The 17,117-nt window shown below is 41.9% G+C and overlaps 1 protein-coding gene across 3 annotated transcripts in view; it reads right to left on the bottom strand.

Annotated features, from left to right (window-relative positions):
- IGF2BP1 (insulin like growth factor 2 mRNA binding protein 1) overlaps positions 1 to 17,117 on the bottom strand; it is a 69,706-nt gene that overhangs the window by 7,880 nt on the left and 44,709 nt on the right. For all 3 annotated transcript variants that reach the window (XM_033917450.1, XM_033917449.1, XM_033917452.1), the window contains exons 11-14: positions 13,247 to 13,366; positions 7,675 to 7,749; positions 5,485 to 5,616; positions 416 to 529 (exon numbers count right to left, since the gene is read on the bottom strand). In XM_033917450.1, coding sequence (XP_033773341.1) covers positions 416 to 529; positions 5,485 to 5,616; positions 7,675 to 7,749; positions 13,247 to 13,366 — 441 coding nt within the window. The remainder of the gene's footprint in view (positions 1 to 415; positions 530 to 5,484; positions 5,617 to 7,674; positions 7,750 to 13,246; positions 13,367 to 17,117) is intronic.

The following is a 17,117-nucleotide window of genomic DNA, read 5'->3' as shown; positions in this document are numbered from 1 at the left end:
GCTTTCAAGTGCTTCAGGATGGCCCTGGAAATGTTAGGGCAATGGCAGAAGCAGGTCCCATCTTATCAAACCACCTCTCCCTGAATTCTACTGCCCCCATGAGGGGTGCTCAAAGCCATTCAGACTAATTATTGCCCACTTAACCATAACCAGAATGTATGGAAAAGATTCAAAGCTCAGTTTAGATAACACCTCCCAGGGCAGTTTCATGTGCATCTTTCAAACAGGACATTCAAGGCAGCACATCACAATTAAAGATGATTATAAACATATAAAGGACATTGTATATTAACAACTAAAAATCTCCCATAGTCTTTTCATTACAAGTTACCATAGATCCCTGATCATCACTCCCAGTACAAATGCTCCCAGCATAAGTGTTCCAGAAAAAGTAAATACAGTAAATTGCATGTACCTGACTGGCATAGAAATGTCCAGTTATTTTTACAATAACTTGTTCATTTTCATCTGGACTTTGATCACGAGGTACTACCACTTCTGCTGCAGTCAAATTCTGCAATTCATTCACCTAAAGAAAAGACATTTTTATCAACAAAGCTTGTTATTGTATGCTCTGAGCAGATGTAAATGTTTACAGTTTTGGTCTAGCAGGGTTTTCTGTAGCTTTGGCCCCAGTGTTTTATGAAGCTATATAGGGCCTATGTCTCTGTATATGACAGGCTGGAATTTTTTTTTGTTGACTTGTCTCTTAGGTCGACCAAGTGCTGACTTGGGCAGATTTTTAGACGTAAGAACATAAGAATTGCCGCTGCTGAGTCAGACCATTGGTCTATTGTGCCCAGCAGTCCGCTCACGCGGCGGCCCCCAGGTCAAAGACCAATGCTCTAAATGAGTCCAGCCTCACCTGCGTACGTTCCAGTTTAGCAGGAACTTGTCCAAATTTGTCTAGAATCCCTGGAGGGTGTTTTCCCCTATGACAGCCTCTGGGAGAGTTTTCCACCACTCTCTGGGTGAAGAAGAACTTCCTTACGTTTGTACGGAATCTATCAACTTTTAACTTTAGAGAATGCCCTCTCGTTCTCTCTACCTTGGAGAGAGTGAACAACCTGTCTTTATCTACTAATCTATTTCCTTAATTATCTTGAATGTTTCGATCATGTCCCCTCTCAGTCTCCTCTTTTCAAGGGAGAAGAGGCCCAGTTTCTCTAATCTCTCACTGTACAGCAACTCCTCCAGCCCCTTAACCATTTTAGTTGCTCTTCTCTGGACCCTTTTGAGTAGTACTGTGTCCTTCTTCATGTACGGCGACCAGTGCTGGATGCAGTATTCCAGGTGAGGGCGTACCATGGCCCAGTATAGCAGCATGATATCCTTCTCCGATCTGTTTGTGATCCCCTTCCTAATCATTCCTAGCATTCTGCTCACCCTTTTCGCAGCCGCCGCACATTGCGCGGACGGTTTCATCGATCAGTACTCCCAAGTCTCTTTCCTGGGGGGGTCTCTCCGAGTACCGCACCAGACATCCTGTATTCGTGTATAAGATTTTTGTTACCAACATGCATCACCTAACACTTATCCACGTTAAACCTCATTTGCCATGTTATGGCTCATTTCTCAAGCGTGTTTATGTCACGTTGCAGGTCTTCACAATCCTCCTGCGTCTTCACTACTCTAAATAACTTCGTACTGTCTGCAAATTTAATCACCTCACTCGTCGTATCAATTTCGAGATCATTTATAAATATTTTGAAGAGCACAGGTCCAAGCACCGAACCCTGCGGCACTCCACTCGTGATGTTTTTCCAGTCCGGGTATTGTCCATTTACCCCCACTCTCTGTTTCCTATCCGCCAGCCAGTTTTTAATCCATGTGAGTATTTCACCCTCAATTCCATGGCTCGCAATTTTTCAAAGTAGTCATTTATGCGGAACCTAGTCAAACGCCTTCTGAAAATCCAGATATACAATGTCGACCGGGTCACCCTTGTCTATCAGCCTGTTTACTCCCTTGAAGAAGTGCAGCAAGTTCTTCAAGCAAAATCTTCCTTTGCTGAAGCCGTGCTGGCTGGCCTCATCAGATTGTGTCCGTCAAGATGATCAATGATGCAGTCCTTTATCAGCACTTCTACCATCTTTCCCGGTACCAAGGTCAGACTCACCGGTCTGTAGTTTCCCAGATCTCCCTTCGAACCTTTCTTGAAGATCGGTTTAACATTCGCTACTTTCCAGTCTTCCGGAATCCTTCCTGATTTGATCGACAGATTGGCTATTAGTTGAAGCAGTTCAGCTATAGCCCCTTTCAGTTCCTTCATTACCCTCGGATGGATGCCATCTGGTCCCGGGGATTTATCATTTTTAAGCCTATCAATTTGCCTGCATACCTCTTCTAGACTGACCATCAACCCTATCAATTTCCCGTCTTCATTGGCTTCCAGAATGTTGTGTATATCATCTTTGGTAAATACAGACGCAAAACCTGTGTTCAGTTTGTTGGCGATGGCTTTGTCTTCCTTTAGCACTCCCTTTATTCCATGGTCATACAATGGCCCCATCGCTTTCTTCACGGGTTGTTTTCCCTTAATATATCAAAAGAACGGCTTGAAGTTTTTTGTCTCCTTGGCTATTTTTTCCTCATAGTCTTTTTTGGCCCCTCTTACTGCCTTATGGCACCTGCTATGATGTTGTTTGTGCTTTTTCCAGTTTACATCTGTTTTTGACCTTTTCCATTCCTTAAACGAAGTCCTCTTGTCTCTGATCGCTTCCTTCACTGCTACAGTGAGCCACGCTGGTTCCTTGTTCTTTTTCTTCTTGGATCCCTTGTTGATAAGGACTGTGTCCTTAAAAAGAGACCATGCTTACTCTAGCGTTTTTACAGTGCTTATCCTCTTCTTAATCTTCTTCCCCACCATGAGTCTCATCCCTTCGTAATTCCCTTTTCGGAAGTTTAGTGCCGTGGCCATCATTCTGGATCCATGTTTTGCCCATGTGTCCAGGTTGAAGCGGATCATATTGTGATCACTGCTTCCCAGCGTCCCTTCTACTTCTACACCTTGCGCCGGTCCTCATAGTCCATTTAGAATTAAGTCCAGAATTGCATTTCCTCTCATATTTTCCTTGACAAGTTGTTCCAGGAAGCAATCACCTACAGCATCCAGAAACTTGGTCTCCCTACTGCAGCCGGAGGTGCCTAGGTTCCAGTCTATCCCTGGATAATTGGAGTACCCCATAATAACTGCGTTTCCTCCCTTGTAGTTGTGTTTAATCTTGTCCGTCATTTCTCCATCAATTTCTTCGGACTGCTCTGGGGGTCAGTAGTAGATGCCAATCTTCATTTCTGTTCCATTTGTTCCCGCAATTTTGACCCATAGGGCTCTACCTTATTTTTCGTTTCCAGCGTGTTCTCTCCGGTAGACTCAATTCCCTCTTTGACGTATAGGGCAATACCCCCACCTTTTTGACCTACTCTGTCTCTGTGTATCCTGGTAGCACAGTGTCCCAGACGTTTTCCATGTTTCCGCGATGCCAATAATGTGTTTAAGTTTTGATTATGAGCCCCTACATGTACTGCTATAGAATACACCCAGTACACACACAACTTAGGTGCAGGCATTTAGGCCTCATTTTAGCTGGCCTAAATAGGTGTGCTTAATAATAATAATAATAATAATAATAACTTTATTCTTTTATAGTGCCATAACCAAAAGTTCTAGGTGTTTTACACTAAACAGAGCTGGACTATCAGCGAAATACAATAATATAGTAAAAAATACAAATATTTGTAAAATAGAAGTTCAATAATAAAACTCTCATTAAGTAATAAACTTATCGAACAAAGTGGTCTTAATTAATTTCCAAAAACAATAGGATAACATAGCTTGCTGAATACATTTACTTAACCAAGATTGTTGCCTACAAGCTTGAAATTCTAGGGTCCTATCTAAGAAGGTCTTATATCTACACCCATTAATTTTTAAATAAGCAAATAAGTAGAAGGTTCTAGTTTCTCTTGATGGTCAATTCAATACAAAATGAGGAAAAAGATAAGCTGGAGACAATCCCAATATCAGCCTAAAGCAGATACAGGAAAATTTGAATAATACTCTTGCCTCCAAAGGCAGCCAATGAAGTAAACAATAATATGGACTAATATGGTCATTATTTAAACCAAAAATCAATCTAACAGCTGTATTCTGAATTATCCTTAATTTATTTAGAATTTTTTTGGGTGCTCCTAAATAGATGATGTTACAATAGTCTAAAATAGATAAAACTAATGCCTGCACCAATAGTCTGAACGATATAGGATCAAAATATTTTTTTTTTATGGTTCTTAATTTCCACAATGTAAAAAGCATTTTTGTACCACTAAGTTCGTGTGTTCTGCTAGTATTAAATGTCGGTCTAATGTGACTCCCAGAATTTTGATAGATTTAATAAGTGAGGCACACAGGTGCGATGTACAATTCTATAAAAGGAAGCACAACAAAAAGAATCCAACAGAACTGCAGTAAATGTAGAGCAACAAAGAACCCCAAAAACTTACTACAGATGCAATGTATATGATGCCAAGTCTTTATTTCCAACACAACTTTATAACAACGTTGTATTGGAAATAAAGACTTGGCATCATATACATTGCTTCTGCAGTAATTTTTTTTTCAATTCTATAAAAGGTACATACACCTTGTAGAATCACGCTAAGTGCCATTCTAGTGGGCACCAATTTTTTGGGCGCTATTTAAAAAATCAGGCCCTAACTGATTGAGGACAAGCTTAATTTCTATGCAATATTTTGGCAGTCCAAACACATTATTCAACCATATATTTGGTCCTTTATTTTTATTTAACTTATTTGTTGGAATTTATTAACTAATTCCCCCCAGCCCCCTTTTATCGCAGGCTATGGCGGTAAAAGCTCTGAAGCTCATAGGAATTCTATGAGCATCAGAGATTTTACCTCCATGGCTGGCAATAAAAAACCATAATATGGCTTCATAAAAGGTGTAGTTTATGAAGAGATTCACCCATAAAACAGGCACCACATACAGACCATGCCTTTTCTGTCTAGGTGCCCTGATATAAAAAATACCCCCCACATTTGCCTCTTTTTTGAAAATATATTTCAGATGGCTTCCCCTGCCAAAAAAAGTAAGTACATAAGAACAGCCTTACTGGGCCAGTAGCCCGTTCTCATGGTGGCCAATCCAGGTCACTAATACCTAACCAAAACCCAAGGAGTAGCAATATTCCATGTGACCGATCCAAGGCAAGCAGTGGCTTCCCCATGTCTTTCTCAATAACAGACTATGGACTTTTCCTCCAGGAACTTATCCAAATATTTCTTAAAACCAGTAGTCATATTTTAACTTTGAAAGTAATGAACCTGAACCTTATAGAAAGGAACCAGTTAAATATTTATGGTAAAGGTACGAGTATAAAAGTACTATGATTTCAGCAGGTGGGGTGGTTTCTTTTAGTACAATAACAAGAGTTTCAGTTTATAAAAGGAAAGACATGCTCGTACAGTTTTGCCTCCCTTGCCAATGACTCTTCCAGCAGCAGAGGCAGGAACTTTGATATGTGTCTCTAATTTAACTTCTTCTTTTGGTCCAAAAAAGTTTTCCTCCTTCAGTTTGCCATAAATCCTTCCTTGTGCCTGAAAAAAAAGTTTATTAATATTCTGGTCATTAAGCATTAATTTATTCTGTAATTACCACAAATAGCACAAAAAACCGCATTATTTAAACATTAAAAATAATTCTTGCCTGCTGCTTCCATATCTAAACTAGTCAGTATTTAGTGGTTTCCTAGTTACCACTATTGTAAGGAAGAAAAAAAATGGGGAAGACAATTTTCAAAGTGATTAACACAGATGTGTTTGGGAGTAGGTGTGGGAGGATCGGAAGCGTTGCAGGTGTTTCTGCAGGGGAGTTCTGTGCCTCTGGGGGGTAATAGGAGATAGACCATGGCATTAGTACTACCCCTGTGATAGCTCTTGACCAAAATTACTCCTTTGTCCTCATAGGCATTGCTACATAGGTGTAAATTTCCACCCCAATTTTACCTGGTATGTGGTTCAACATCTTCCACCCACCCTCCCAGTGAGGTCCGGTGTCTATTATTCTTCCCAGCGTGAACCAGCACCTCCTTTATTTCCTTCCCACTCCCCTACTCTTTCTGTCTTCTGGTTCATTGTTGGCACTCTCAGACATTAGGAAGAGTGCTATCAGCTGCTTCAGAAATGTTCTCTCTGCCAAAATCCTACCTATTCTGACACAGCTTCCTGTTCCTACATATTTTAAATCCAAACTAGTCAAATTACCATATATACTTGAATCTAAACTAGGATTTTTGGGCCCAAAAATGGAGGTCTCAGCTTATATTCGGGTCATTGCCCACTCGCCTCCCTCCTGGACTTGTTGCAGGCATCCGCCGGGCCTGCCATATAGCCTGGTGGGGTTGGCTGAGATAGAAGGGATCCCTCCTGTCTCCTGTCCCAGCTGACTCTGCAAATTTTTTTTTACCTCCCTCCTGCCTCCCCCCGCATACCTTTTTGAATCCTTTGTGGTCCTACAGTGTACCAGGCAGGAGCGAGCTTTCCTTGCTTCTGCCTGGCACTGAGACGCTCACTGAACGGCTGTCCCAAGAAATCACGGCAGCCACTCAGCGAGTGGCTCAGTGCTGGGCAGGAGCATGGAAAAGTCTCTCATGCCCGGTACACTGCTGGACCACCAGGGATTCATAAAGGTACGCGCGAGAGGCGGGAGGGAGGTAAAAAAATTTGGCAGAGTCCACTGGGACAGGAGGGATCCCTCCTGTTCCAGTCCACCATGTCATACAGCAGGCCCAGTAGAGGCCTGCAGAACATTGGGAGAGAGGGAGGACAGGGTACAAGGCAGGGAGGGGGGCTGGATGCAGTGCCTGGCAAGGAGGGAGTAGGTGAGTCTGGCAGGGAGGGAGGGGGAAGGGTAGAGAGCCTGGCAGGGTAGGGAGAGGGAAGGGCACAGATCCTGGCAGTGCACATGAATATTACCCCCCCCCCAATCTTATATTGAAGTCAACCTTTTTTCCTCCTTTTTTTGGGGAGGAAAGAGTACCTTACCACAAAAAGACCTCAGCCGTTTTAAAAATAAATTAAAAACCTTTCTTTTTAATGATGCTTTTAGTCTTTAAATTAAATAGAATTTACACAGTGCAGCTGAGTTCTTATCCCAGGATGGCTCTCTTTTCTAAATATTAATTATTTAACTTTTCCCCTTTTATCCTCTCGTATTCTTGTTTCGTCCGTTCATGTGTCTGTTTTTATACCCTTATTTACCAAATTTTAATTGTATGTTAATTAGTAAGTTTTATTATACCTTATTGTAATTCGCTTAGTAAATGATGGATAAGCGACTCATCAAATTTATAAATAAACTTGGTAAACTTGAAAAATAAACTTGGTACCTTGTCTTATACTTGGATCGACTTATATTCGAGTATATACAGTAAACAACTGTACATGCAACAGTGAAGATACAGTGTATACTTTCTAACAAAGCTCAGATATTAGATGAAACGTCTTTTTTTACAAGATAATCAATGATGCTGTCTATAGCATAAAACTATGTACTATCTCTGGTAGAAGCCCAGCACTATGTGGCTTATTCCAGTACATATATTCTTAGTGCTAAAATTAGAAGGCAATGAAAATGATTAGATAATGTTCTAAGACCTTAAACTGTGCTTCAGGTGGTCCAGTAATAATAACCATTCGTACTTTGGAATCTGGAGTCTCAGGTGGAGCAATCTGCAAAGTATTACATGAGTATGTCAAAATGTTGCAAGAGCTGTGTTGTTATCTGCTGAGTTCTATACAACAAATAAACCTGTGCATATAACACCAACATTTCTTTTACAAAATTTGAAAGAATATACTAAGAAATAAATCTAATCTTTCAACTATTTATTCAACAAAAATTAAATAGCTACCCTGCACTGCTATAATATAGTATACAACAGTGTTTCTCAACTTCTTCAAGCCAAGTACCCCCTAAGTCTAATAAATATAAACCGAGGACCCCCGGCAAGGCTCCGCCCCAGACCCCACCCCCATAATAATAGTATTAATTGTAATGCAATTTCTTCCATCCATTTTTCATATACACACAATATATAATCTTATTAATACATAATGGTAACCACAAAATTTTTTAAAAAACACAAAGCACACTATATGCAGAGAAAATGTTAATTATCATTTATATTAGATTTTTTTTCAAAGAGGTTTAAAATATGCAATATCACCTCAGGAACAACTATAGAAAAATATAGTGCAAAATATAGACAGCAGATATAAATTCTCAAAATTGACACATTTCGATCACTAAATTGAAAATAAAATCATTTTTCCTACCTTTGTTGTCTGGTGATTTCATGAGTCTCTGGTTGCACTTCCTTCTGAAGGTGCATCCAGTATTTCTTTCTTTCTGCCTCCTGCACACTTCCTCTCCTCCAGACCTCATTCCTGTCATCCAACCAACATCTCTCTCTGTCCCTCCATTAGTCCAACTTTTCTTTCTCTCTCCTCCAACCCCATTGGCAACATGTCTCCCTCTCTCTCTCACTGTCCATCAGTCTTGAGACATCCAGACATTTCTCCCACTCCTTCTACTGCAACATCTAACATTTCTCCCTCTCTCATCCCCTGGATCATGTGCAGCATTTTTCACCACTGCCCACCAGCCCCATGCCCATTTCTCCTTCTGTCACCCCTCTCCAGCACCATGCCACATCTCTTGCTCCATCACTATGTCCAGCATTTCTCCTAGAGAATGACACGGGAAAAAAAATCTATCCCCGTCACCGGACCACCATCCACTTCACCACCCCATCCCCGCAGTCTCCTTCACTGCCCCGTCCCCATCGCATCCACCCTCCCCTCTCACCACCTCACCGCCCTTCAGCAGCCCGAGAATCTCCCTCCCTCCCCCTTACCTTTGTGACGCATTAGTAAAGAAACTTACTGAAGCCGGTGGAGACTGCCTGCCTGTGCCTGCAGTCATGCGTGCGTGGGCGGAAGCTTCTCCTCTGATGCAACTTCCGGTTAGAAACATAGAAACATAGAAAAAAGCGGCAGAAAAGGGCTATAGCCCACCAAGTCTGCCCATTCCAAGTATCCCTCCCCTGAATTTACTCCCTTAAAGATCCCACAAGAGTATCCCATTTTTCCTTAAAATCCGTCACGCTGCTGGCCTTTATCACTCGGAGAGAGCGAGACCAGAAGACTTTGAGCATGTGCAAATGCTCAAAGCCAGTCCAGCCCAGCCCAGAAGAGGGAAGATCTCCGACGCACCGCCCAGCCCAGGCCGCGCCAGAAGAGGGAGGATCTTCGGGTACCGGTGCCGGTGCCCAGTCGGGGTAAGGGATGTCATTGCCGTGCTCGGGGGGGGATGTAGGATCGCGGTGGAGGGGGGGCAACGCGAGCGGGGGGAGGATGCCGGTTCGCAGGGGGGATGCCGGATCGTGGGGAGGGGTATGGAGCAGCGTCGGTGGCCTCAAGGGGGGGGAATGGAGCAGCGTCGGTGGCCTCAAGGGGGGGGATTGGAGCAGCGCCGGTAGCCTCGGGGAGGGGGGGGAGGAGGTGGAACCAATCAAAGCGAGTTTCCCTTACTTCCTATGGGGAAACTTGCTTTGATATACAAGCAATTTGGTTTACGAGCATGCTTCTGGAACGGATTATGCTCGTAAACCAAGGTTCCACTGTATTTAAGTAGGTGTTGCTCCTACCTAGAAAAGTCTTGCTGACCCATATAAATTCAAGTGTTTATTTTCCAGCTAATTTGGGATTCTTTGAGGATAGAAAATATTGGTGTTTACAGATATTTTCACATTGCAGGTACTCTTGTTTCGTACCTTTTCCAGTGGAACTGAATGTGCATATCTGTTTGTCTTAGGAATCAGTGCAGAAAAAAACAGAAAAACTGAATGAAGGATACAAGAAAAGCCAGGGTTAAGAGATGAGAGAGTACTAGAGAAAGTGGGATTTGTCCCCAGTTATATCCAAGTTTTTTGTACTGGCAGTGTTTTAGCAATGTTTACTGGTCCAAGGAGCTGCTACTACTACTTATCATTTCTTTAGCGCTGCTAGACATACATAGCATTATACATTGACATGTAAAAGACGATCCCTGCTCAACAGAGTTTACAATCTAATTAAAAGAGACAAACAGGACAAACAGGGGTTAGAGAATTTCACAAAGAGGGAATGAAAATAGACATGGGTACTTTACAGCCTTGAAAAGGTGGGCTTTTAGTCTAGATTTGAATACTGCCAGAGATGAAGTTTGACGTACTGACTTAGGCAGTCTGTTCCAGGCATATGGTGCAACAAGATAGAATGGATGGAGTCTGGCGATGGCAGTAGAGGAGAAGGGTATAGATAAGAGAGACTTAGTTATTTAGATTTCTATCCCGTTCTCCTGGGAGCTCAGAATGGGGTTACAATTGACATTCATAATAAAACTATAGGACAAAGTTTATAGGCAGTCGTAGAAAGACAGGAGGGGAGAAGTAAGGGAGGAGGGGGAGGGGGAAGAGCACAGGAGTGGGAGTTAGGAAGGGGAGATAGGAGCAAGGAGAAAGCGGTCCTAAGGGGCTGTTCACTTGAAGAGGTGAGTCTTCAGTGTTTTCCGGAAGGTCATCAGCGAATCTTGTGATCTTATCTGGGCAGGCAATTGGTTCCAAAGACGGGGTCGAAGTGGCTGTATGAGCGTCTGCGCGCTGTTTCCATTTGAAGGGATCATCCTGCCCCTGCAGGAGTTCCCGGGAAGGAGCATAAGGAGAGACCTTGAGGAGCTGCAGAGTGAATGCACTTGCAAGTCAATAAGAGGAGTTTGAACTGTATGCGGGAATGGATAGGAAGCCAATGAAGTGACTTGAGGAGAGAGGTGATGTGAGCGTAGTAACACCGGCGGAATATAAGTCGTGCAGCAGAATTTTGAACGGATTGAAGGGGAGAGCTGTTATGAGGATAATAATCAAGCTCACATTGGTAGAAGCTCCACAGGGAATGTACCAATATTAAAGAAAAACCATGCAGGTACTTAAGCTTTGATTGCTGCCTTGGAGAAAGCACCAGCAGAGCCTTCTACTTGTGGGTACTGTTTCTAACTATATCTATAGGGACAGGGGTTATATGATATAATATTTGAAAGTCATTAATATAGGATCAAATCTTTTCCACAGAAGGGAAATTGGTAAAACTAGAGGACATACATTGAGGTTGAGGGGTGGTAGACTTAAGAGTAATGTTAGGAAATTTTTTTCAGAGAGGGTGGTAGATGCCTAGAAAGCCCTTCCAAGTGAGTTGATGGAGAGGAAAACTGTGATGAAATTCAAAAAAGCATGGGATAGAATATAAATGAGCAAACTTTCACAGTCCAATTCCAGCAAAGGAGATGGTTCGGATAGGCTGGAGTGAGCTTCAATGACAACTCCAGTAGTTGGAACCTAAGGATAGTACAAGTAAACTTTTAAGATCTATGGAAAGAGACTTGGGAGTACTTGTAGACAAGTCAATGAAACCGTCCGCGCAATGTGCGGCGGTGGCAAAAAGGGCGAACAGAATGCTAGGAATGATTAAGAAGGGGATCACGAACAGATCTGAAAAGGTTATCATGCCATTATACCGGGCCATGGTACGCCCCACCTGGAATACTGCATCCAACACTGGTCACCATACATGAAAAAAAACATAATACTACTCGAAAGGGTCCATAGAAGAGTGACAAAAATGGTTAAGGGGCTGGGGGGAGTTGCCGTACAATGAGAGGCTAGAGAAACTGGGCCTCTTCTCCATTGAAAAAAGGAGACTGAGAGGGGACATGATCAAAACATTCAAGATATTGAAGGGAATTGACTTAGTAGAGACAGAGAGATTGTTCACCCTCTCCAAGGTGAAGAGAATGAGAGGGCACTCTCTTAAGTTAAAAGGGGATAGATTCCGTACAAACATAAGGAAGTTCTTCTTCACCCAGAGAGTGGAGGAGGTCTGGAATGCCCTCCCGGAGGCTGTTATAGGGGAAAGCACCCTTCAGGGATTCAAGACAAGGTTGGATAAGTTCCTATTGGAACAGAACATACACAAGTAAGGCTAGACTCAAATAGGGCACTGGTCTTTGACTCAAGGGCCGCCGTGTGAGCAGACTGCTGGGCACGATGGACCACTGCTGTGACCCAGCAGGGGCAAATCTTATGTTCTTATGGCCCAGAAATAACAAAGAAAAAAGACATTTTAATTTAATCATGAAATTGTAATGCATGTGTTATAGGGCAGAAAGGATGGACCATTCAGGTCTTTATCTGCCATCATTTACTATGTTATGTTACTATAATTTTCAAAATTGAAAACTATCCACTGTTTCTTCCCTCAGTCTAACTCTACCGATAAGAAAATCGTTGCAATATGCCTGTAAAATTATGTGCATTCAACAATAGCCGTGTCTTTACCCACATAGACACTTTTTGAAAGGCCCTTTTCCACCAGCAGAACATTTTACCAGTGGAAATGGTTTTGAAAACTGCTTTTTAAATAAGGTACACATATACTCAAAGCACTACAAGAGTTTGGATGGACCCACAAAAATAGGCATAAGTATTTCATTTTGAAACCAGCCATCTTCTTTTCCCCACATACTTTGCAAACCACACCTTCAATTATTTTGGAAGGGGGAGGAGCTGATCCCAAAACAGGTGGGCACAAAATTTTGTCCCACCCTTGCTCTCCACCTCCCCACCCCCACCCCCGTGAATCCCAAATCAAACTTTAAATATCTGAGCCAATGGGGATCTCCAAGCCCAAACAGCTGAAAGGGTCTTTCTCCAGTGGCCAGAAACATCCCAACTCTGGCAGTCAGTAGCATTTTCTATACAATGATACCATGCCAGCGCCCCCCCCCCCTCGAATGCTATGTTTCTGTTCATGCATGAAAACTGAGAATGCATGGGGTCAGCACAGCATTGGAGAGTTTCCAGACACTGGAGAAGGAGAGGAGGACCTCTTTCACTGGCAGGGCTTGGGGATCTTCGCCAGCCACAGCAACAGTGCTGCAATGTTTTGGGGAGGAGTCTGGGCCCAAAGTAGAAAGGGGGCTCAGGCTCCCCTGGGTACCCCATGGCTATACTACTGGGCTAAATACTTCCCATGGCACTGGAAGGCTATCTAGATATTGTTCTATCCTCACATCTTAGTCAAAAACAATTTGTTATCCCTGAAATAAACAAAATGTATGGATTTTTATACACACCTTAATGGAAGCACTTGCATATCTGGAGAGCTGTTTAATGTGCTGTCCTTTTTTGCCAATTACTGCTCCAACAGCCTGAGCAGGAATGAAGACATGCACTGTCTCTTGCTCTAGAGGTTGCTGACATAAAGGAATATGGAAAGCATAAGACACAAACCACTGAAACTCGGATAAATATGAAAACTGGAATAATACAGAGTTTTAAGGCACCCAGCAGGATCATAACTAGGAATAGCAAGAAGGGCAGAAAAACAAATGAAATGAAAACACAGGCCAGCAGCAGATGAAAAATTAAATGAACTGGTACTATATCCCTACCATTTAGATCGGTAGAGAGAGAGAGAGAGCTAAAAGGCAAACAAACTGAAGATGGATGAATTCAAATTTGTTTGTCTTTTTGTAAAGCTTTAAAATATCCTTTATTTACAGAATTTCTTTTATAGGTTTTTAAATTTTATTTTATGATGTAATTTTTAGGTGTTGTGATTGTTATTTCAATTCCAATACTGTTATCCAGTTTGAACTGATATAAAGATTTGGTAGGTTATAAGTATGGTATATAACATAACCTAACAGGAAGAAAGATGGGTGGATCAGGGAAGGCACACAAATATATTTGCTTGCAGTAGGTACAAGAAAGAGCAGTTACAGCTCTAACTTTCATTGAGGACAATATTCAGAACCATTAATACCAAAAACACATGTTTACGAGGGCTATTCAAAAAGTATCAGACCTTAATTTTTCTTGTGTAAACAAATAAAGTTAGGGAGGCGTGGTTTGGTGCACGTATGTAAGTGGCCCTAATGCGCATGCTTGAATTTTTCCCCGCCTATAGAAGCTGTCATTCGCCGGCAGACCGCCGATGAGTGAGGAAGAGTATGTGAACATCGTCAGATTTTCGTTTTTGTCAAAATGACAGAAAGTTGAACAACGCTACTGCATTAAATTTTGTGTAAAACTTGGCGATTCCCAAGTGGAAATGATCTGCAAGATTCAACAGGCTTTCGGGGATGAAGCAATGGGCACCACACGGATAAAGGAGTGGTACAACCACTTCAAAGATGGCTGCACATCAGTGAAGAGTGAAGCACGTTCTGGTAGGCCCTCAACATCCAGAAATGAGATCGTCATTGACCAAGTGAGGCGTGGTTCATCACGAGTACACACCACATGGCACAACCATCACCAATGGGTACTACCGAGAGGTTCTGCATTGCCTTCATAACGCTGTGAGACAAACGGCTGGACCTGTGGGCAGCGGGCAATTGGCAGCTCCATCACGATAACGCACCTACCCATTCTTCACATTTGATACGAAGTTTCCTGGCCAAACACAACACACCTGTGATTCCTAAGGCTCCCTACTCTCCCGACATGGCTCCATGTGACTTCTAGCTTTTCCCCAAGCTGAAAATGTCCCTGAAACGGACCAGATTTCAGTCAAGAGAAGACATTATGCAGAATGTGACAGACCAGTTGCGAGCAATCTCAAAAGAGGCATTCCAGCGTTGCTTCCAACAGTGGCAGAACCGTTGGAAGAAGTGTGATTGGAATAAGATTAGAATAAGATAAGTATAAGATTGTTGTATCTGAATACGAGTATTTTTTATGAATGAAGGTCTGATACTTTTTGAACAGCCCTAATCAGCTGTTAGAGAACTGTCCTCTTTCAATCCAGAAAAATGTGCACAGAGCTCCATTTTCAAAGACAGAGTGAATGAACAGGAAAACCAGCTAATTTTAGGTGACATTTCAGTTAATCCTAGCTGACTAACTCTGTTTTTACAAAATTGCAATAGCGTTTTTTAGCCCAGGCCGGCGTGCTGAATGCTCTGCACTGCTCCTGATACTCATATGGCTACGTTGAATGTGTTTCATTTGTCTAGGAAAAATTTAATGAGTTCTTTGAAGGTTTTGGATTTGTTCTCCAAAACAACCACACAATTTTTGACAAGAGCAATCTCTTCTTTCATAGTTACAAGGTTGGCCTTGACCTCGCTCGTATCTTGTTTCATTTCCAGCAATAGAGTTCTTCCAGGATCGGGGAAGAGGTCTCTTCCTCACCTTTAGATGTTCCGTCTTTCTCTGGTGAAGAAGGCTTAGCACCTTTTGCCAGGTTTGCCTGAAGACATATCGTTAGTACAGCACTTTTTAAGTTAGAACAATGGTTCCCAATCCTGTCCTGGAGGACCCCCAGGCCAGTCGGGTTTTCAGGATAGCCCTAATGAATATGCATGAAGCGGATATGCATGCCTGGCACTTCCAGTATATGTAGATCTCTCTCATGCATATTCATTAGGGCTATCCTGAAAACCCGACTGGCTTGAGGGTTCTCCAGGACAGGGTTGGGAACCACTGGGTTAGAATATGTGTTGGAATTGTATTTGCAAAGTCTGAGCATGTTGCAGCACAATAGATGGGAGATTTAATTTCATTTGAGAAGACTTGGTCCCCACTATGTGATCTTTGTAAGTTAAAATATGATAATTGATCAACTCATGATATTAGTTTTTTTGGTCATTATTATAGCTTGGCTAATTTCTCTTGAATATATCTCATTTCCTTTTTGGCCAGACTTTATAGTCTTGTATTTGTTCAGTCTATTAATTCTATTGTTTTCATAACAAATATGGCCATTATTGATGCCTTATCTGTGTAATAGCTAACATTTTCATTGATTACAATGTTTGTTATTATTATGTCTGACATTGTTTAAGTAGATCAACTCCAATTTGTTCTATTTAAATTATTTTTCCAGGAAATCTCAATAAATACAATACATTGGACCTCCCCCCATAAAAAAGTTGGCTAGTCACTTAAGTGACCAGGTTTAGCACATAAGGGGACTGCATAAAAGTCTGTCCTATTTTTATGCGCTAGCCTGCGGCTGCTTAAGTTCTGAATATTGGCTTAAGCAACTTAAAATAACCAGATATTCAAAGATGAAGGCCACACTGATCCTGACTTTGAATATCTAGGAATAACTCTGTTGGTAGTGAACAAAACACTCACTGCCACCAGCTGAATATCAGACCCTAAATCTAGCCAGTGAAAATCTAAATGGATACATGAAAAATGCCTGTCTACTTTTCAATATGCAGACTCTTCAGGATTTTCAAAGAGACAGTAGATGCATGCTTTCACTTCCAAAACTACCCCAGAAAAACAACATGCACACATTTATACTTGCTAATTGGTGCACCTAATTTTCAAAGATAAAATATGTGCACACTTTTCAAAATTGAAAGGTATATGCTCAAGTGCAAACCCTATTCCAGCTCCACTCTTGGGAGCACTTATATGCATGCAGGCTGTACATGAATTATTTTACTCACATTTAAAACAAGAAACTTTATTAAAATATTGCTTTACCTATGAAAATAACTTTAAAATTATTCTCTGAGCTTGTAAATGCTGAAAACTGCACTAAAACAGTCTGACTGATAGTTAGACTATGGGAGGCAGGCTAGCTAATTCCCACAGTTGGCAGTGACCACGAATATTCAATGCTAGGCCAATTCTGGCGACTGGCATTGAATATCCAGTTTATTTTTGGCCAGGATAAACTTAACTGGCTAAGTCAATATTCAGCACTGGCCAATTAAGTTTATAGTGGCAAAAGGTAGAACTGCTATTTAGTGTGTCTCAATTGGCCAGTCAGCACTGAAAATTGCCAGTTATTGCAAAATATAGCCAGTTAACTTTTAGCCGCTAACTGAGAATATTTAGCAGATATAACCAGTTATCTTGTGCTGGGGAGAGTGTGGTGCAGTGGTTAAAGCTACATCTGCAGCACCCTGAGGTTGTGGGTTCAAATCCATGCTGCCTCTTGTGACCCTGGGCAAGTCACTTAATCCCCCCATTGCCTCA

This window comes from Geotrypetes seraphini, chromosome 13 (assembly GCF_902459505.1).
Source record: "Geotrypetes seraphini chromosome 13, aGeoSer1.1, whole genome shotgun sequence".
NCBI classification, from domain to species: domain Eukaryota; kingdom Metazoa; phylum Chordata; class Amphibia; order Gymnophiona; family Dermophiidae; genus Geotrypetes; species Geotrypetes seraphini.
This window is presented reverse-complemented; position numbering and strand designations above follow the sequence as displayed.